This window comes from Panthera uncia, chromosome F1, assembly GCF_023721935.1.
Source record: "Panthera uncia isolate 11264 chromosome F1, Puncia_PCG_1.0, whole genome shotgun sequence".
In the NCBI taxonomy this organism is placed as follows: Eukaryota; Metazoa; Chordata; class Mammalia; order Carnivora; family Felidae; genus Panthera; species Panthera uncia.
The window spans coordinates 39,391,518-39,413,016 of record NC_064813.1 but is presented as its reverse complement, the minus strand read 5'-3'; the positions used below and the strand labels follow the sequence as shown (position 1 = coordinate 39,413,016).

The window sequence follows — 21,499 nt, the reverse complement described above, 5'->3', positions numbered from 1 at the left end:
GATTTGAAGGTTGACTTGTGTGACTTCAAAGTCCAGGCCCTTCCACCCCACCGCCTGCCTCTCCTGTAACAAGTCTAAAATGCTCGGTGCTATGCTTGGCATACAGAGCGTGCGTACTTGGGGAAACCATGGTATCCAGCCCTTATCCCTCTAAGGAGTCTGTGTGGGAAGATAGCGGGATATTTAGAGTGGGGAAGGGCGGTGGAAGCTGGGTAGAGAGGAGGGGCTAGACCATGCCTGTGACCCAGTTTGGGCTTAGCCTGGGACTGTGGTACCCGTGTGCTGCTGAGTCATCTCACTGCTGGGCTGAATGACCAGCCCAGGGATCCGCCCAACCCCCTTCTTGCTCTTCTTCAAATCATAGCTGAGCGAGTAGGCCCGCCTGGGCGCTCCCAAGGCCTTCCTGCCTTCCCAGGACCAGAGTCCTGGAGCCTCCGTTCCAGAGGTTCCTGCCACACCCAGCTCTCTGGCCCAGGGGGATTTTGAGCCTTTGTGAGATAAGGGGAGCTCCCTTCCTCTCCTCTACTTGCCTCTGGCTGGTCTCGTGCTTTCCTCAAGAGGCTGTGCTTTCTCCAGTCTTTCTCCTCCCAGCTATCTTCTGGCATAGTCACCTCCGGCACATAGGTAATTACACGTTTCCTTCTACCCAAGGACCCTGAGCCCTTTCCTCATTCTGATTTAATCTCTTTACACCCTCCTCCAGGGTGTTGAAGACACACTGATTCTTCCTTGCAACCCAGAGCTGGGGGAGGGCGGGGGAGCAAGGCCCAGGAGAGAGCCAGAAACTTGGCCCAGGTCTCATGGCTTAGCTGGGGACTAGAGGAACCAGATCTCCTGGCTCCCGCTGTCCCCAAATAAACAAACATCTCTCCTGCAACATAAGGTCTTCCCTGGTGTCCAGCTTTAATCTTTCTCACTGCAAGTGAAAGACTGTGACTTTGTCCTCTTGGTGGGAGGGGTCTGGGAGTGGGTGAACGATGGTGGGGATCAGCCTCGCTGCTGGCCCAGCTACTGGTAGGAAGGAACGCTCTTCCCTAGAGGGGTTTTAGCAACGCCTTTGCAGGATTACCTTCCCCAGAACGCCAGGCTTCTGCTTCTTTGCAGAGGCCCAGGTCAGCCTGGGCAGAACTTTCACAGCCCTGGGCCTTGGGAAAGGAGTGGTTAGCTGGGCTGGCTTGGGTGGTATCCATGAGCAGCCTGCCCTGGGGGGCTGTGGGAGCATTAGTAGTCCCAGGCAGCCGGTGCCCAGCCTCAGGAGCCCAGCCCAGCCAGTGGGGCAGACGGGGAGGGCCAGGTTATCTTTAAATGGCACCTTACTCAGACTGCACCTCTGCCAGCTGGGCAGGGTGGGGGCAGACAAGTGTTATTTTGGGATCTGAGGATCTGAGGGTAAGGAAGGAAGAAGTTTCTGTTTACAGATCTTTTGTTTATCTTCGCTCAGTCTCCTGGGAAGGGTTTGGGGACAGGGGCCGCAGCCCTCCAGCTGGTCCTTTCCACCCTGGGGTCTCCGTTTTCAGCCTAGCCCTGTTCATCATCTGCACAGGTGGGAACTTTTGGACAGACAGAGGTACAGGGCCTTCGTTGGTGTGACAGCCTCTGCAAGGTCAAGTTTGGATATTGAGAGTTGCTTTAGGCTTGGAATTAGACTGATGGCAGAAATTACTACTTACTATGAGGCAGCACTATTATGTTGACTTTAATCCTCAAAATGACTTCATGAAGCAGATAACTAATATTATACCTATTATGTGGATGAGAAAGCGGAGGCACAGATAATTTAAGTAGTTTGCCCAAAGTCACCCATCTGGTAGATGGCAGAGCCAGGATTCAAACCCAAGCAGTCTGGCTCCAGAATTCATGCTCTGAACCCCTAACCAGAGCATGAGTCCTGCCTTGCCACTTCCTGGCTCTCCGAATTTGGAGAAACCACTTACCTCCTCTGGGCTTGGTTTCCTCATTTGTAAATGGACTATGGTTCAGTCAAACCCAGTAGAATCCCCAAGTCAGCTGGCAGAGGCACTCTGGCCCATTCTCTCTCTCTCCCTGTTCAATGGGAAAAGAGTTTATTTAGGGTCACATGATATAGTTCACTAGCAGAGCTTGGGCAGGAACCCAACCCTCTTGCCTCCACATATATTTCTGTGTTCTTGCTGGTGAACCTCTGTGAGTCAGGAACGAGGCAAGAGAGCCAAGCCAGTGAGGGACGTGAGACCAGGTGTGAATTTGTAACCCCAAAACCTGGTGTAAAAGTGCCACATTTATTCTTTTAATCCAGTTAGATCAGATGGCGTCTCTATCCTCACAGCTGGTGGGGGAATTATCTGTCGTCATTACGGTTTGCTTCCCCCACCAGGATCACGAAAAGGTCCTGGGATCTCCCACAAGGCAAAGCACTGGCGGTGGACCCTGCAGGCCTTGTCTTCTGCCAGCCAGGGGCCTGCAAGTGCAACAGTCCTGGCCTATGTGCCGCAGGCCCAGGAACTGTTCCAGGGAGCCCTGGTGCCCAGTATGCAGCCTCCCCAGGGATTCCAGGCAGCCTTTCCCTTAGGAAGTTCTTCTGTCCCCAAGTGCTATGCCAGGATCAGGTAAAGGTCCTCACCACTCAGGCCCCACGGACTTCTGTTCCTTCTCGTTTTCTGGCACCCCCCTCCTTTTCTCTCTCTCCTTTCCTTCTTCCTCCACGGCCCTGGGCCTTATCTCAGTTCACTCAAGCTTTTACCCTAGGATCCAGAAGCATGGCGAGCCTCAAGCAGCTCTGCTTCCCACTCTGCAAAAGCAACTAACGCAAGAAAATGTAAAGAATTTGGCTATGTTCTTAGAATACGTGGCGGGCGGGGGGGGGGGCGGCGGGAAATCCAGTGAAAGCAAACCAATACGTTGGTCATGTAGATATTACAGAAAAAGTCCGCAGCAGGTGGAAGGCAGGGCTGCAGCCAGCACCGGTTTCAATCCTGTTCCTGGGCAGGATGGCGGTGCTGCAGCACTTCACACGGAGCTGTCCTCCCAAAGGCTCACTGAGACCCTAATTTAGCAGCAGCATCTGTGGAACTGAATTGAGTCATTCTAATCCAGTGAGTCAGGGAGACTGAGCCAAACATAGCTCCCAGCTACCAGAGGGCGGGGGAGACACGGAGGAAAGAGGCACTCTCTTCCATCTGAAGTGCTTCGATTAAGACATCTTGAATTCTAACTACAACTCTGAGGTGGGTATTAGTTCTCCATTTTACAAATATGGGAACCACGGATCGCAGGGGATGTCACCCCAGCTCCCTCCTTACCTTCTAGCTATGTAATCATGCCACGTCAGAGTAACTCAAGACTTGAAGGGGCTTCCTAGGCCTTCTAGTCAGGTCAGGCCAGCACACCTGCTACAAAATCACGTGTACCACAGAAGTCTAACAGACCCAGTGTAATTGGCAATTTTAGGAGAATGGTTAATGCCACCCTATTTTCACCTACTCAAAACAAGCCCCTCCCCAAACAAAACCATGTGAGGGTCCTTGTTAGAAGGCTAATGTTGAACTTGTACTAATCCATCAGAGAAAGGTAAATATTTACAAATGGTGGAATTTTATTAGCAATTACTTCTCGCTGCTTTGCTACCCAAGTCCTGACAAAGTGTGGTGAAGGTCTAGTCTAAGCCCCAGCCAGCTGTCATTTTTGGGAAGACCTTTCCCTATCCACCGTCAGGCCCTCTAGACCCACCCTTGTCAACTTTTCACAGTCTGACCTCTTCCACTCCAACCCCCTCTCTGGTCACCGCCAAGTCCAGGCTCTTGGTTCTCTCACCTGCACTTTGCCTCCAGCCTCCCCTTTTAGTCCTGTCCGGACAGACATCAGTATGCTTTCTAAAATGCAAACCTGGAGGCACCTGGGTGGCTCAGTAGGTTGAGCGTCCAACTTAGGCTCAGGTCATGAGCTCAAGGTTCACAAGTTGAAGCCCTGCATTGAGTTCTGCGCTGACAGCTCAGAGCCTGGAGCCTGCCTCAGATTCTGTATTCCTCTCTCTCTGCCCCTCCCCAGCTCACTTGCGCTCTCTCAAAAAGAAACATAAAAAAAAATAAAAAATAAAAATAAAAATAAACAAAATGCAAACCTGATTGTGTAACTTCTCTGCGCAAAATTCTTGAGTGGTCTCCCATTCCCTGAAGAGGGGGAAGGCCTATAGGATCCTCCACCATCTGGCTCTCACTCTTCCTTCCTGCTTATTTCTGGCCAAGAGTCCTGTGAGCTATAAATTCCAATCTTTTAACCTGCATATAAGCTGTGAAAATGCAATCCTATTCCATGATGGGTCTCTTCTTAATGATCTTTTCTCTAGAGTGCCCTACCCCACCCTCATCTGCCTGGCAAAGGCATAGGGGAGGCAAGACAGAGTACTGGCAAAAAGTGCAATCCACTTGGATCAGAATCACACACTTTGCTATGTGACTTTCGGCAGGTAGCATTTAATATCTCTGTGCCTTGGTTTCATCAGTCTGTAGATGGGATAAACAAAATTATGCACTTTGTAAAGTTATTAGATGGTCTACACGAGATAATCCAACACTTTGGAACAGTCACTGGCATTTAGTGAGTGGTCCTGAAATCTCAGCAGTTGTTAGCCACCTTGCAGGTCAAGGGTCACCTTCTCCATGCAACTCTGACTTCTCCCACTTACCATTAACCATTCCCTTTTTTGGGTATTGGGGATTGACCCCAGTATTTCTTCCTCTCACGGTACTCCCCACATTCGTTGCGCTATTTCTGACCCCCGACTAGACTAGCTTCTTGAGGGAAGGGGCCAAGCCTCTCCAGCATCTACCACTGGCCTTGCATGTAATAGAAATTTAATATTTACTGAACAGAACAAACATGATAGGAGCCAGAATTTGGCTTTGAGTTTATGATCTACTCATTGGCCATAGGTCTGCCAGGCTGGGGTGAGAAGTAGATCTTTCACTGGACAACCCTTTCATTTTCCAAAGCAGTGTCCTGTTTTCCCTGAGTCTTCTCAGCTCCTTCAAGTTTCTTCCCCCTTGACACAGCTTAGGTCCTCCAGTTCTTGGTTTTTGTCTTGCAGATGGGCTCGCCTTCTGTCAGGGAGCCTCCTGCTGGAGCACCATAATGGAACAGAGCACTCTAGGATTGCTGACAGGCACAGAAGACTGAAATGATCTTACACAATGTGTGTCTACTAACCCAGCCAGAACTACACTAGAGTTTAGTGAAGACACGCTAACAGTTCAACATAATAAACACTTGTTACTGGCACGCAGAATCATTAACAAGAGTACAGTACTCTGTAATCCTTAACTTTCTTCATACTCATTAATCTGAGTTTTGAAACAACCTTACCTTTCAATTCTGCCCATTTTTTTACAGGTTATGGACATATTTGTTTGAATCCTAAATTGTCATCCTTCCCAGGGGTTTCCTGTTATCTAAAAATCTGATCAGCATCTCTCTCCTATCTAGTAGGGTTTCTTTTGGGCCTCAGATCCTCTTTTGGAATGGGTAAGGCATAAAAAAACTCCCTCATCTGTCATTAGTATCAAAGGAGGGGCCAAGGACAGAGCCCTGGGGCACAGCATAAGCCATTCCACAACATGCCAATTTGCAGTCTGAGAGTTGGTGGCCAGTTACCAACTGGTCTATCTCCCTAATGCTTTGATTTTACCATGTCCAGATTTTATCTGTTAACAAAATCAGACTATGGGGCTAGTTTTCCATCACTTGTTCTGAATTCACAACTAATATCTATTAAGCCCTATATTTAAGCACTAATTACAACATTCCTATTTATTGGCTTGAGTCATCTAATAGTCCCTGATCAATATCACACTTCTGATGGGCACTTGTGAAAACCAGTTTCCTTCAGTTCTTGGACTTTCACCTTCTGTCTTCTGGTATTTCTTCCATTTTCCTTTCAGTTCTTTCCACTAAGAGCTCAACACAGTCTTGGGAAAGCCCTTGGTGTCCTAGCGGTTACTCACCAGGGTCAGGAGACCTGGAGAATTTGAGAGCAGCTCAGCACTCTTATTATTCCCTTGTTTATCTTATCTTGAACTTCAATTCTTTCTAACCAGTTGGCCCTGACCTTTTCAGACTGAAGCCGGTTCTTTGGCCAAAAACACAGGAGACCAAAAGGAGCTAGAGTTCAACTTTTTGTCAATACTCCTGGACTCAAGCAGATTTTTTCTTCTCGCGGACCCTGGATGTAGTTTCTGAACTCTTTTCCTCACTGACAGAATGGGAATATTATCTACTGTGTACCTGCTATAAAGGTTAAATGGGATGGTTGAAATGCTGTGGGAGCAGGAAGTGCCTGCACACCAAAGGGTCCAAGACCCTCTGCTCTTAACTGACAACAGTATGTCTGTTGGTTGGGGGTGGCCCCTCAGGTGATCCTACGACCCTTTCCCTTCAGAACTCAAGTTTTCCAGTCCTCCCCTAAAACTAGCGAGAGAGCAGGAAGAGAGGACCCTTGTCAAGAGACCATTTTTGGCACGAGATAGGCTCTTTTTGTCATTAGTGGGCCCAGGAGGGGTCTATATCTTTCTCAGTCTATGTGTGAAAGCCCCCAAGCCTTCCCAAACTCAGCAGTCCAATGCCACTGGCATGAGACCATTCTTTTGTGCCACAATCAGGGGTTGATTTGGCCCTGTGGAACCTTCAGCACTGAAACTAACTGGCACTGCCTTGAGATCAATAACCACGGAGTGAGTTTCTAAGGCTCAGAATGGTTTTCCTGAGCACCAATTAGCCAGACTTCCATCATTTCCCCAATATGAGCAACTTCCCTAACTCAAGGGAGAGAAATCACAGGGGCAGTTATTAGTCTCAGAACCTGGCTGGCAGACCAGGCTGTGCACACGCCCTCAGACTTTTCAAAGACAGTGACGTTAACAGACACTTTTCCCGACTCAGTCAGATGTGGGAGTTGTACACCAGGGACACCTAGTAGTGTGAAATCACTATTGGCTACAAAATCCTTAGGCTTCCAATTACAGTCCCGTACAGTAAATGCCCCAAGTGGGGACCTTTCCTTGAGAACAGACTTGATCATCAGTCTAAAGAAACCTTCTGTAGTGGCTGAAACTGGGGCAGTAGGTGTCGGCATTATAAAAAAAAGGGAATGCTGGGCTTTACCTTCCTCCCCTTCACTGGTTATCCTCATTCACTTTTTGAACCCACAATGACTGCATTTCCCAATTAAGGGACCTCCCTTAAAAATATTTGACTGGATGATACCAGTTCTCTAAGAATCATCTTGGGCTAGGTTAGCTAGAACACACTCAGGTGTCTGCACGGCTCCGCCTAATCTTTTCCCCCTTATTTTTATTTTCCTTCTAAAAGGAACAGAAGGCAGAGGTGCCGGGACACCTTATACCATGTGGACTGAATTCATTTGTAAAGATTACTTTACTCTCCTAGAAAAATACACATTGCAAATTTGAGGGCTACAACTTAACCACTTTAGAGGATTCCTGAGGGAGAGGGGGTAACCTTTGAATATCAGAGTGTGTGGTGATGTGTTGGGGAGGAATATTAAATACAGTTGGGTCAGGTGGACTTAAAAAAAAATGTTTTTCCCATTTTTTTTTTTTTTTTTCTAAAAAAAGGAAAAACAAATTGCCATCTGTCTGGCTGATGTTGTGTGTGCGTGTATACATAGGAATAGCTTGGGGGGAGGGACTGTGTCATGCAATGAGGCAAAAACAAGAGGACTTCCTGTGACAGGGGAGCCTTAGTGTTGTAGGAAGGAGACAAGGAGAGGTCACTGGAGAGGGGTCAGAATGTAGCTGCTGCCTCTCATTCCTATGGAAAACCCAGAGCATCTGTGGTAGAGAGCAGAAAGCATTATCATCTCTCAAGGGTATTCCTATCTGAACATATCAGATGTCCTATGAAAGTAAACAGGTCTGTTTTAGAATGTACATGGTCATGACTCCCTGTGCTCCTGAGGTGGGGCGAAATAATCCATGAACACGTAATCCTTCTGGGCACTATGTTTCTGGAGTGGCCGGCAGAGGACTCTAGGAACAGAGGTGGGGGCACGGTTGGGGAGAAAAAGGTTCTAGAGATGGAGTATCTTCAGGGGGACTTTGAGAAATGTCTTTTGTTCCAGTATTCCTAAGTGACAGCACTGGTGACCTTGGTCTGAATTGTCAGTGTCACTCTGCAAAGGCCAAGGGCCAAGAGTCAGGAGGCCACTCTAGGTTGAAAAGAAAGTACATCTCAAGGCCAGTTAAGGGCTGCAAAATGGTTTGTGGCTGGGCCAGGAGGAGCAGAGTTGGAAAGTCTCCCTTTCTTAGATGCCAATGGTCTGCAGAACCCGCCTCTCGTTGTCATTAAGGTGGCCTGAGAACATGACGTAGCAGGGCTGCTGAGCGAACTGGCAGAGGAAATCCGTGAGATAGGCCTGGAGAGAAGAAAAAAGAGTGGCCTTACTGCAGGTTCTCAGGCTTACCATCTGTAAGGGGCGAGAACTATCGGCGGTATAGGAAGCACTGGCTGTCAGACAACTGCCAGCACCCTGAGGGATGGCTTTCTACATTCCTGGATCTAGTTCAGGCTCAACCCAGAGACTAAAGTCCATAAAGAAACAAAATTTTCCCAATAGATCTCATATTTCCACCCGAGGACCTTCACAACATAGCTGGGTTTTAAGAAGCTGGATTGCAACACTGGTAGGTATAAAATACTAAGGTGCAAAGTCCCAGACCACCCGGAGCCTCTGACTACTCGGCAAGACAGGAACTTCCTGCCCTGAGGCTGGGAACTATGAATGGGTTGGAGCCCATATTCCTGTTTCTGGCTTGAGACTGTGTCACTTGCAAGACATCTATCTTCTCTGGACATTCTCACCTGCAGATCAATCTGATAGAGAGGATCCTTAAGGGCATCAGGGTCATCTTCCTCATCATCCTCGTAGTAATCCTCCTCTGTTAGACACAGCCAACACAGAGAGGGGTCAGGGCAGAGGCCGACTGGGCCCCAAGCGGGGAGGCATCACCACACGGCTGAGGGAGAAGGGCTTAAAAAGCCCACGGACCATCCCTTGTGGGCCCACCTCTCCCCTTTCTTTGGTACCCCATTCTTGGTCCCGGTGCACAGAAAAGGTATTTAGCATGGCTGTCCTCTCCTCAGACTGCTTACCATATTTACTTGTAGCGAGAATGTCAGATAAGAGTTGGCCAGCTAAACCATCCTCTTCCTCCTCTTCATCCTCCTCCTGGTCCTCCCACATATCATTGGAGTCATCTACTTGGAGATGAAAAGCAGCTGGAGCATATACTCACAGATTTTCCCTTCCCAAATGTAAACAGGCCAGAATAGGAGGGTCCCGAGGGTTTCTGCAACGTGGCCTGTGGCCAAGCCCTCCCAATGAGCTTGAGTGGAAGAAACGAGGGTGTTCTGGTGGGTACATAAAAGGATGAAAAGCTCTTGAGAAAAACCAAACAGGAAGGACTACGCGGCCTGCCTCCTGGCTGCCTCCCACCCCAGCCTCTGAAGAGACTTCACAAGGTAGACCCGAAGAGCAGCTCTTCACGTGCACAGCAATGCTAGCCACATGGCAGGCATGCTTAAATAAACATTAAAAAACCCCTCAGTGCCTCAATAAGCCAAATTGATAATCTGAATATCATGACTTGATCTGGCAGGCTTAAAAGTTTGCTGGGAATAAGGGCCTGGTGCACCTTGACCCCACTCTGCAGGGGTGGCCTGGCGTGCGGCGTTGGCCTCCATGACGTTGGAAAGCTCATTGATGATCAGCTTCAAGATCTTGACCAGTAAAGGAATGTTTGTCCAGCGCTCAGGGTCTGGAAAGGAAAGGGAAGGCTTCTAGGCAGGCTGTCAGTGGACTCACTTCTGGCAGTGCCTCCTGTCCTGCAGTGCTCCTCACCAGACACAGTTCACCATCCCTCAGCCTTTCCACCAACCCAGACTATATTCAGCCACCACAGAATGATTTAAAGTTAAATAACTTCATTCTGCTTGGTGTCATAAGAGTTGAGAAGTTAGGACAGCTAAGAGAGTTCAAGAATTAAAGGAGATACATTTTTGCTGGTGATAAAGCTTGGACACTAAGTGACTGTACAGAGCACAGTACTCTAGTCCCCATGACTCGCAGTTTGAGAAACAGCACGGGTGATTATAGAGCTACAGTTGAAGAGGGCAGCTTTGCATTCACTGCCTACACATCAGTGAAAGCAACCCAATAACAAAGACATGCTGAAAATGGGTATTAGAGCCCCCAAATGAAGCTGGGGAGCCTTGGTACCCGAGATGGCTTTTGGCAGTTTTCAGCCACAGGAAGGAAGCATATGTTCCGATCCTTTGTGTACCTGCAGTTTTCTGTTTCTTTTTTATCAAACCCATCACTAACGACTGTGTTTCAAAAATCTAGATGATAGTACCTCCATGCCTTCCACCCCACACATCCTTAGCCCCCAGGGAGGGTACTGGAGGGCAGCAGCGTCACCCACTTTTGGCTGACTTAGAGCGGGTGCGGATGCCCTCATCCATGCTGTAGATCTCCTCTCCCTTCACGCGGATATCCTGTAGCCGTTTGTCATCTGCATTGATGCCATGCTGGAGCAGTTTACACAGTGCCACAGAGCTGGCAAGAAGAGCCAAAAAGGGTCGATCAGCCACCCGTCTAGAGTTTACTCCAAGGAGATAAGCAATTATGCCCTAAGACTCTCTTTGATGGTGAGCATTCTGTTCACGACGAATCAGGAGAGATAAGACAGCTCAGCTGAAAGGGGGATTTAGTGCTCATGAGGATGGCCTCGTGAGAGCTTCTGAACTTCTTGGAACAAAGCTGGGGCGGGCACAGATCACAAGGGCTGGCCACACTGAAAGGTGCAATGGGGTGATGAGAACCACTGGGAGGTGAGTCTAGGATAGGAAGTTAGCAAGCCAAGATTAGAAGGCTTAGGTTTATAAAGGAGAATAAGCCACTAGCAGTATTTGGCTGGGTGAAGTCTGTGGCAGAGGAGGATCTCTGGCCGGCAATGAGGAGGAAAAAAAAACGTGCTATGTGTGTTGACTGTGTTTTGGGAGTTTCAAGATGGCAGCTATTCAAAGACCTGGATTAGCAATAAAGAAATAGAGGAAAAAATGAATACAAGGGGCAGCTTGCTCTATTGAACAAAAATCATTGGAGCAAGTCAGGGAAAGAAGAAATACAAGGAGAGGCAGAATGCCCAGAGAAGAAAGAGGGGCCCTACCTGACTTTGCCCTCATACTGTCCATAGAACAGATGCTGTCGACTCGTCCACTCAGCCATCACAAACTCCAGGGCAGGTTTGCCAGTAGGTCCTGGGAGGCTGCACAGGAACTCCAAGAGGGGTTCCAGCTGAGTGTGCACCAGATGAGCGAACACCATGATCAGAGACTAGGAAGTAACAAGAAGGACATCTGCTTCAAGGAAAACAATTTCAGAGATTTAGGAGATGAGAAGGAGTGGGGCCGGCCAGTTGAGAAATAGAGAACATGGAGATTTCCTTGTCGGGATTTCTTGGGCCAGAATAGATTTTACTTAACTGTTCTACAAAGACAGTAAGACAGAGTAAAATAACTCAGGACCGGGGCACCTGGGTGGCTCAGTCATTAAGCATCCGACTTTGGCTCAGGTCATGATCTTCTGGTTCGTGACTTCGAGCCCCGCATCAGGCTCTGTGCTGACAGCTGGGGACCTGGAGCCAGCCTCAGCTTCTGTGTCTCCCTCTCTCTCTGCCCCTCCCCGCCTTATGCCCTGTCTTTCTCTCTCTCTCTCTCTCTCTCTCTCTCAAACAAACAAACAAACAAACAAACAAAACCTCAGGACCTGTATACTGATTTCCACTTCGACCGCCTGGGGTTGGGGAAAGCCCAGCTCCCCATATCGTCTTACCTGCATGACACTGAGCGTCTCTGCCTGCTGCATCTTACTGAGGATGGCACGAAGAATCTGATCCAGATTCTCCCCCAGCTCCTGCCCTGCCTTGGAGATGAGGGTGGAGACGAGGCGACCCACAAAGGCGGCAGTGAACTCTGAGGTGCGGGGGTCCAGGAGCTGGCTCACCACTTGCATCACGTACCACAGCCCGTTGTGGCCCTGCTCATCATGCCACTGGGCCACCTGCTCCAGTGTCACGGACACATAAGCCCGCAAGCACTCTCCACCATTCTGGGGAGACAAAGATGGCAAACAACATTAGCAACTGGGAACAGATGCCAGGAGGCCCACAGTCTGCATGGGCAGATGTTACTTAGGGGCCTATGCCACATAGAGTGACGAGCCCACAGGGTTTGTGGTGGGCACATACGACTGGGGTCGGGACTTTACTGTTACAGACATAGCCATGCACTATATGGTCCTCGCTTCACCTCATCAGCTACCTCGAAAAAGCACACTTCTGATCACAAGGGATAATGACCAAACAAACCAAGTTTTAACCACAAAGGTCTACCTCTGGTACTGGAAAAACATGTTTAAGATGTAGCAGTGATTAGGGGTACTACAGATATTTATGGGAATAAAGACACACCTATATGAACCACTATTTACCTAGGTATTTTCAAAGGGCTATTACTTTGCTCACTTTAATTCTGAAAAGACTTTTGTATGGGTCCAGGTCTCTATGTCTGTAATCTTGTCCACCGTAGCAATACCCAGATATAGATGGGTAGAATGTCTGGCATCCGTACTTTAAAGATTACAATACATCCCAAAGCAGAGCGTGTTTGGCTTCCACAGTCCGGACCCTTCCTGGGTGCCCTTGTTAAATATGGATTTGAGAGACCTAGATCTCAAAAGCGTGAGACCGTGCCAGCTTTCTCAGCCTGCTATAAGCCCATGGCTGGGAGCTGTCTTTCCTCTTCTAGTCACCAAGGCTCAGATACCTGCATGGTGGCGTTGTCATCTGTGTGAAGGGTGCACTGTGCCACAGCAGGGAAACCTTGGCAGATGAGTAGCTGGGAAAGGGGAGGCTTTGTATTCCGTACTACCGTGGTCAGGATATCGATGGCAGTCTGAAGAGTGGAAGAGAAAAAAGAATTAGAACTGCCTCTAGGGTGGGGCTCGGCAGTGCCCTACAACTAAGATCTTTATTGCATGGATACAACACAGCAACCCAAAGAAAGCTCATTAATTTTCATTAATGAAAGTTTCTGAAAGAAAGGAATAATTAGATAGTAGATAGTGCTCTCAGCTTCCTCCTGATAGCTCATAACTTGCTAAGATATGGGGGTGGGCAGTATACGGCAGTAGAGTGGATAGCCCAGTGATGTACTTAGTGGTGCTGTGTAATAATGGCACTCCGTTCAAGTCACTGAGGACAGGTAAAGAACAAGAAGGGACATTTTCTTAGAGCCTCAAGAACCACCCGTTGTCCTTGTGGGCAAAGTAGCCCAGGAAGATCACCCTATGAATCTCTTATGCAATTGGTTTCCCGTCAGCGAGGTGGGATCTACAGGTGGTATTTGTACAGCAAGTGCACATTCTTCTTCTTCTACCTACACCCACACCAGTCCTGGCCTTGGAACCACTTACCGCACACAGCCCTGCAGGGATCTTGTCTGCTGGGGCCTGCATTATGCTCACTAGAGTAGGAATCAGCCTCATCTGCATTGGGCCCTGACAGGCTTCAATCTGAGACAGCTCCTTGAAGATATCCTGAGCCAGCGAGGCGACGACAGGATCTGAAGTGGATAAGGCAACACAGAATCCCCCCCACCCAATGGTCTGCATGTGTTTCTGGCTTAAAGATACCTATTATTTGGCTCTAACCTAAGTTAACAACTTCTGCTTTGCTTACATATTACATATCTGGGATCTAGTGAGGCCATATGAATAACCTGAAAGGACAGGAGAGATGCTAAGTCTCTAAGAGCTAGAATATGCATGATTTCATTAAGTCAGGGACTAGTCAGAAACAGCTACTCCTAAAACAAAATTTGGCTTTTTTTCTGGGCCAACTCTTTTTTTTTTTTTAAAGTTCCAAATTTTTATTTAAATTCTAGTTAGTTAACCTGTAGTGTGATACTGGTTTCAGGAGTAGAATTTAGTGATTCATCACTTCCATTCAGCACCCAGTGCTCATCACAACAAGTGCCCTCTTTAATATCCATCACCCATCTAGCCCATCCCCCACCCACCTCCCTCTATCAACCCTCAGTTTGTTTTCTATCATTATCAGTCTGTTATGGTTTGCTTCCCTCACTCTGTCTCTCTCTTTTTCCTCTTCCCATATGTTCATCTGTTTTGGTTCCTAAATTCCAATTCTGGGGCAAATCTTTAATGTCTTTATTCTCGCCTGGATTGATTATGAAACCAAATGCTTAAGGAAAAGAGAAACCCGCTGATTACTTTGTTAAGAAGACACGAAAGTTTCAAAAACTGCCAAAACACTGATTGTCAGGTTCTCACATGTTGAAGGGGAACCATATGCATCTCTTAGGGGGGGGGTAGTCATGATAGAAAAAAGAACTCCCAAAGCATTTCCAAGGCCAAAGGTAAAACCCTCAGAAAGCAGAGCCTTGTGAAGAAACAAAACTTTAGCGTGATCTATTTTACCTATGTAAGAAAAATCTCCTGTATCTAGCATGAAAAAATAGAAAAGTGTGCAGTGCACTAAGATATATGTCAAAAGATCACTGCAGCATTGTTTTAGGAAAAAGTTGGGAACAACTTAGATGTCTATTAACAGAATGGGCACATAAATACGGTACAGCCATTTATGGAATATTATGTGATGGTTGAAAAGAATGAGATATATCTAAGAGTGCAACGTGAAAACCTCTCCGGGACACATTTTAGGCGAAAAAGCGAATCAAATAAAATATTTAGCATGATATCATATTATATAACCTCTATCCCTATATCCTCTGTTTCACTATTGGTGCTACCTCTACAAAAACAAATATAGTCAATATTTTTTTGACAATAAAACATTATACAGGTAAAGTGTGTGTTAATACACAATCACTACAGAAAAACTTAAAATGCACTAAAGTATTCCAGGAAAGAAAACACTTGGAATTTCCCCCACCTAGAGAGAACTACTGTTAACATTTTGATGTAGTTTTTTCTGGTATTTTTTCTATATACGTAGCTACAAATTAATCCTTGTCTAAAACAAACCCCAAACTTGGGACCATAGTCTATGCCGTTTGGAAAACCATCTGTTCTTTTATTATACTGTGAGCACTTTCCCATGGCTGAGAAGTGTGATTTTTAGAGGCTGTACAGTATTCTACTTTATGGATATAATAAAGGTCATTAATCTTTTTTATTACTTCTAGATTTTTGCTACTATAAAAGCCTTGTGATGAACATTGCTGTTCATAAACCTGTGTATCTACTTCTTCAGTATCTCACTTTGTACATTATAGTTCTAGACCTCTTAGGAAGATTTTGATTTAGTTGCTCAATTTCCTACTTGCTTAAGTTCTGAGTTATACCACTTGCTATTTAACCCTTTACTCATCGTCTTTTATCCCCAGTTCTTACTGCAGTTAAGAGTTATAAGAATAGGTATCCTACCTTTTAAAAACATGTTTATTTATTTTTGTGAGACAGACTAAGTGAGGGAGGGAGGGAGAGAGGAAGGGAGAGAGGGAGAGCGGGAGAGGGGGAAGAAGAGAGGAGGGAGAGAGAGAGACAGAGAGACAAAATCCTAAGCAGTCTCCACGTTGTCAGCGTAGAGCCTGATGTGGGGCTCGAACCCACCAACGGCGAGATTATGACTGTAGCCGAAATCAAGAGTTGGATGCTTAACCGACTGAGCCACCCAGGCACCCCAGCATTCTACTTTTTAGTGCTCCTGTAGCTACAGCACAGCTCTCCTCTTTGCTAAGTGAAAGCCAGTCTTTATTTAGATGCCTAAGACCATCAGACCCAGCGAAAATTTTCACTTAAATTCACCAGCCACCACCACCTTCTCTTGGTGTCCCTTATAACACATGGTCTTGGTGGCATACCGTTACTGTACTTTAGGAAAATGGCGATGGTGAACGGACAGATTTTGCTTTCCATGCTTGCTGTGAATTCTGGGTCTACTGTACAAACGATGCATAGGGTCTCCATCACCAGGTTGAGGACCTCTGAGCTGAACTGGGCTGCTAGGTGAATTAAGCCATCCAGGATACTGGGGAGGAAGGGTTGAAGCACGTGGGTACTCTCCGAGACTTTCAGTTGATCACAATAACTAGAGAGGGAGAAAGAGAGAGAGAGACAGAGAGAGAGAGAGAAAAGCAAGAATTACTCACAAGTGGATCCCTCAATTCCTGGTTTTTCCAATTGTTATCACATGTTACAGCATTTTTACGTGTAGCTTTATGAAGCTACTTGTAGAGTTAGTTTTTACATCTTTCTGTGGCATAGTTTGTAAATATCAGCACCACCATCTCTATGCTAATTTATTTCTGCTTTGGTTTTTGCTATTTCTTTTAAACTTGCATCCCTCTCTCACTGTCATGTATGTTATTATATCCAAATTATTAAGATGTTAATGCCTTGTAATTCCTTAGATTATTGCTTTAATCACATCCTTCAGATTCTGATATATAGTCCTGGTATTTTTCTTACACACACACATATATATATACACAAACACATTCTTATATAGATATATATATACATATATATATATATATGCACACACATACATATATACATATAAATAAAACTTACATATATATGTAAGTTTTATTTATTTTTGAAAAAGAGGAAAAGAGAGAGAGAATGAGTGGAGGAGGGGCAGAGAGAGAGGGGGACAGGATCTGAAGCAGGCTCTGTGCTGACAGCAGATAGCCTGATGTGGGGCTCAAAGTCACAAACCACGAGGTCATGACCTGAGCTGAAGTCAGGCGCTCAACTGACTGAGCTATCCAGGTGCCCCTATTCCTGTTGTTTTTCGAATAGTGTTTTTTTTTTAACATCCTTTCCAACACATCTGTTATTTAGTACACTAACTTTCATGTTGTAACAATTTTGTATTTTTTGGAGTAGTTTTGAGATCAATTTGTATAGATCGGCTATGCAATAAATTTGAATACTATCTGTGCATGATAGGAAAATTGTGTACTAAAATTTGTGTACTGTTTGTAGGGTTTAAAGTTTTTTATACATAGTTTTATTCACCTCTATTCAATTAATATTTTCTGGATGCTGCTTACCATGTCCAATGTAATAGAATTAAAGACATATTGTCCAAGTCTTTTGTTTATCTTCAAAATGGCAATAAAAGTCAACAGACACTTTCTCTATGTTAAAAGAAACCAGTACAGAAACAAGGCCTTCCGCAGGTACTCAATAAATATTTTTTACCCATTTGTTTAAGTGGTTTTACAACCATATTACTTGTGTCAGATGAGGGGTTCGAAGGTCCATAATGAACAGTACAAGTGTGGGCTTTGATCGCAGATTTGTCCATAGACTTTTTGTGTTTTTAGTCCATAACATCTTGATTTTCAATTCCACCTTGCTCTGATCTAACTTTTTCTTTTCTTAAGAGCTGATCTGTCATCTGGCCTTGGTCAGCTCTCAACTCCTTAGACTAGGTTTTGCATTCATCTCTCCACCAGTACTACCTCCTCCCTCCCCTCTGCTTCTTCACTCTAATAATTCATAGTTACTGTCCCCTTCTAAAGAACTTGAACCTATACACTCTGGTAGATCAAAAAGATTGTACCATCTACTCAGATCATATGGGAAGCAGGGAAGTTAGACTTTATGCTAAGGGAAGTTAGACTTTATTTTGGAAGCTAGTGTATCTCCAAGTCTTTTACAGATTATTCCTAATACCTTCTTTGCCCTCCCTCAAAGTCTTCAAGAGAAACTGACACCCCAGGAAGATGCTACAGATTTATCCTGTGGCTTCATGTATCACATGGCATACTATGACTTTCTTCTGGGGTACCTGTATCTCAATTTGAAGAGCACAACTGAAGCCATGAGAATTTTATTGTAGGAGCAAAAATATCAGGCTTTTGCTTTATAAAGAGCAGTTAGACAGCTAAAATAATACAAATTACAGCAGTGGGGGCTGGAGGCAGAGACATCAGTTAGGAACCTACTGCAGCACTTCAGGCACAAGAAGTTGAGAATATAAGCTAGGGTAGTAGCAGTAGGAGAAGAGATGAAAAGCTAAGGAACCAAGATCTAAAAGGCAGAGATCTGGGATCTCCACTTTTACTAAAACAGGAAATACAAGATCTCCTTAAGATTTAAAGGTATTGATTCTTAAAAAAAAAAAAAAAATACCAATTTCTTTTACTAAAACAGAGAATACATGTAGGGCAGGCTTGGAGGTGGTCAGTAGTAACCTCAGGAGTGGATGTGTTAATTTTAAGGTACTTATATAAGGTATCTACCATGGTATTGATTAAGTAGAGGATATGTTACTTTAGAGCTCTGGAGAAAGGCTGGCATTAGCTATGATATGGGAAATGTGACACAAGTAGAAGTATTTATTGATCGATACCTTGTTTCAGAAATGATTTCAGGCAGTTTGCAATGATTACATAGGTTATGACACGGAAGAATAAATTAAAACCAGGGCAAAAGAAGAAAAGCAAAGGTGGTACGATGACCATTAAAAGTTTGCTAGTGAATTAGAAAGAACAGTTTCAGTGATGTCCTAAGGACATAAGCCAGATTGTAACTGGTTGGGAAGCTGAATAGGGAAATGCCCAACTGGGGAATCTTGGCTGTGAAGGTAAGAATAGCCAAGATCCCTTCATAAGACAATTTTTAACCTGTGATCCAGAGATGGCGTCAAGAGATCCAGCCTTTGATAGATCATATAAAATTTTATCAACATGTATGAGTGTCCATTTTTCTGGTGTTCAGAACTTTTGTCACCTTTCCAGAGAGCTCTGCTTTACCTTTCAAGCAAATTGCTGCCCATGTGGTCAGAGACTTGAACATTATTTTTTTGAAAGTTTTCTTCACATAATTTTCTTTAAAAAAAAAATTTTTTTTTCAACTTTATTTATTATTGAGAGACAGAGACAGAGCGTGAGCAGGGGAGGGTCAGAGAGAGAGGGAGACACAGAATCTGAAGCAGGCTCCAGGTTCTGAGCTGTCAGCACAGAGCCCGACGTGGGGCTCGAACTCACAGACCGTGAGATCATGACCTGAGCCGAAGTCAGAGGCTCAACTGACTGAGCCACCCAGGCGCCCCTCTTCACATAATTTTCTGACTATAAAAGTAATATAAACAAATAAATTTTTTAACTTAATTTTTTTCAGTTTTATTGAGGTACAACTGCATGTAACATTATAAGTTATTTAAAGGGTACACTGTGGTGATCTAATATATACATACACTGGGCTTAAAGGTTTCCCCTCATCTAGTTTGTTAACACATCCAACACCTCATATATCTTTTTTTTTTTTTTTGGTGAGATAATTTAGTTTTTATTCTCTTGGCAAATTTCAATTATACAACACAGCGTTACCGACTATAATCACATTTTATTTTAGATCCTCGGATCTTGTTCACCTTATAGAGTGTACCCTTTTATCAACCTCTTCCTATTCCCCCCACGTCCCAGCAACCACTTTCTACTATTTTCTAATTTTTAGGTTCCGTATGTAAGTGATACCATGCAGTATTTGTCTTTCTCTGTTTCACTTCGCATGATGCCTTCAAGGTCCATTATTGTTGTTGCAAATGGCAGAATTTCTTTCTTTCTCAGAGCTGAGTAATATTCCGTTGCATATGTATACCACATCTTTATCCCTTCATCCGCTGACACAGACTTAGGCTGTTCCCATAATGTTGGCTAGTATAAATAATGAGCAGTGAACAAGGGAAGTGCCAGCTTTTCCAGATGCTTTCATTTAAGAAAAAGTTTTTAAAAAAATGTTTATTTTTGAGAGACAGAGAGAGACAGAGAGAGAGAGAGAGAGAGAGAGAGAGAGAGAGAGAGAGAACGAGTGGGGGAGGGGCAGAGAGAGAGGGAGACACAGTATCCAAAGCAGACTCCAGGTTCTGAGTTGTCAGCCCAGAGCCTGACACGGGGCTCAAACTCCTGAACTGTGAGATCATGACCTGAGCTGAAGTCATACGCTTAACCGACCGAGACACCCAGGCGCCCCTCCTGCTTTCATTTTCTTCGGATATATACCCCAAAGCAGGACTGTCAGATGATATGGGAGTTCTATTTAAATTTTTTGAGGAACCACCACGTTTTTCATATACTGCTTTACCAATCAATATACATTCCCACCAACAGTACCCAAGGGTTCCCTATTCACATCCTCATCAGCACCAGTTATCTTGTCCCTTCTGGATGACAGCCATTCTAACACGTGTGAGGTGTTATCTCATTGTGGTTTTGATTTGTGTTTCCCTGATAATTAGTGATGTTGAGCACCTTTTCATTTACCTATTGGCCATTTATGTCTCTTCTTTGGAAAAGTGTGTATTCAGTTTCTCCACCATTTTTTAACTGGATTGTTTTATTTGCTATTGAGTTCCTTACATATTTTTAATATCAATTTCTATCAGTTATATATGATTTACACACATTTTCTCCCATTTTATAGGGTGCCTTTTCACTTTGTTGATGGTTTCCTTTGCTGTGCAAAAGCTTTCTTAGTTTGATGTAGTCCCACTTATTTATTTTTGCTTGTGTTGCCTTTGTTCTTGGTGTCAGATTCAAAAAACCACTGACAAAACCAATCCAAGGATCTTAACTTCTATGTTTTCTTCTAGGAGTTTCACGGCTTTAGGTCTTACATTCAAATTTTTAACCTGAATTGACTTTGTTGTACAGTATAAGGGTCCAGTTTCTTTCTTTTGCATGTGGCTGTCCAGTTTCCCCAACACCATTTACTGAAGAGACTGTATTTTTCCCTATTGTGTATTTTTGGCTCCTTTGTTGTAAATTAATTGACTATATACGTGTGGGTTTATTTCTCCACTCTCCATTCTGTTCCACTGATCTATGTATCTATTTTATGGCAATACCATACTGTTTTGACTACTACAATTTTGTAATTTAGTTTGAAATCAGGGAGTGTGATGCCTCTAGTTTTGTTGTTCGTCCTCAATATTGCTTTGACCATTCAGGGTCTTTTGTGATTCCATACAAAGTTTAGGATTATTTGTTTTATCTCTGTGAAAAATGCCCCTGGGATTTTGATTGCACTGAATCTGTAGATTGTTTTTGGGAGTGTGAACTTTATTTTTTGAGAGAGTGTGCGTGTGCAGGGTGGGGGCAGAAGGCGAGGAAGAATCTTAAGTGGGCTTCGCGCTCATTGCGGAACTCGATGCAGGGCTTGATCTCATGAACCATGAGATCATGACCTGTGTTGAAGTCAAGAGTCAGATGCTTAACTAACTGAGCCCCTCAGACACCCGAGGAGTGTGAACATTTTAACAGTAATTCTTCCAATGCATTAGCATGGAATTACCTTTCCATTTATTTGTGCTTTCTTCAATTTCCTTCTTCAATGTCTATAGTTTTCTTTTTTAAAAAAAGATTTTATTCTTATGTAATCTCTACACCATAC

The 21,499-nt window shown here is 44.8% G+C and overlaps 1 protein-coding gene across 2 annotated transcripts in view; it reads right to left on the bottom strand.

Moving 5' to 3' along the window:
* Nucleotides 1-7,303: 7,303 nt before the first annotated feature.
* IPO9 (importin 9) overlaps nucleotides 7,304-21,499 on the bottom strand; it is a 53,290-nt gene continuing 39,094 nt past the window's right edge. For both annotated transcript variants that reach the window (XM_049634336.1, XM_049634337.1), the window contains 10 exons: nucleotides 15,955-16,181; nucleotides 13,526-13,674; nucleotides 12,877-13,005; nucleotides 11,885-12,160; nucleotides 11,220-11,386; nucleotides 10,473-10,606; nucleotides 9,684-9,806; nucleotides 9,142-9,246; nucleotides 8,851-8,927; nucleotides 7,304-8,404 (listed from right to left, as the gene is read on the bottom strand). In XM_049634336.1, coding sequence (XP_049490293.1) covers nucleotides 8,294-8,404; nucleotides 8,851-8,927; nucleotides 9,142-9,246; nucleotides 9,684-9,806; nucleotides 10,473-10,606; nucleotides 11,220-11,386; nucleotides 11,885-12,160; nucleotides 12,877-13,005; nucleotides 13,526-13,674; nucleotides 15,955-16,181 — 1,498 coding nt within the window. In that variant the 3' untranslated portion in view covers nucleotides 7,304-8,293. The remainder of the gene's footprint in view (nucleotides 8,405-8,850; nucleotides 8,928-9,141; nucleotides 9,247-9,683; nucleotides 9,807-10,472; nucleotides 10,607-11,219; nucleotides 11,387-11,884; nucleotides 12,161-12,876; nucleotides 13,006-13,525; nucleotides 13,675-15,954; nucleotides 16,182-21,499) is intronic.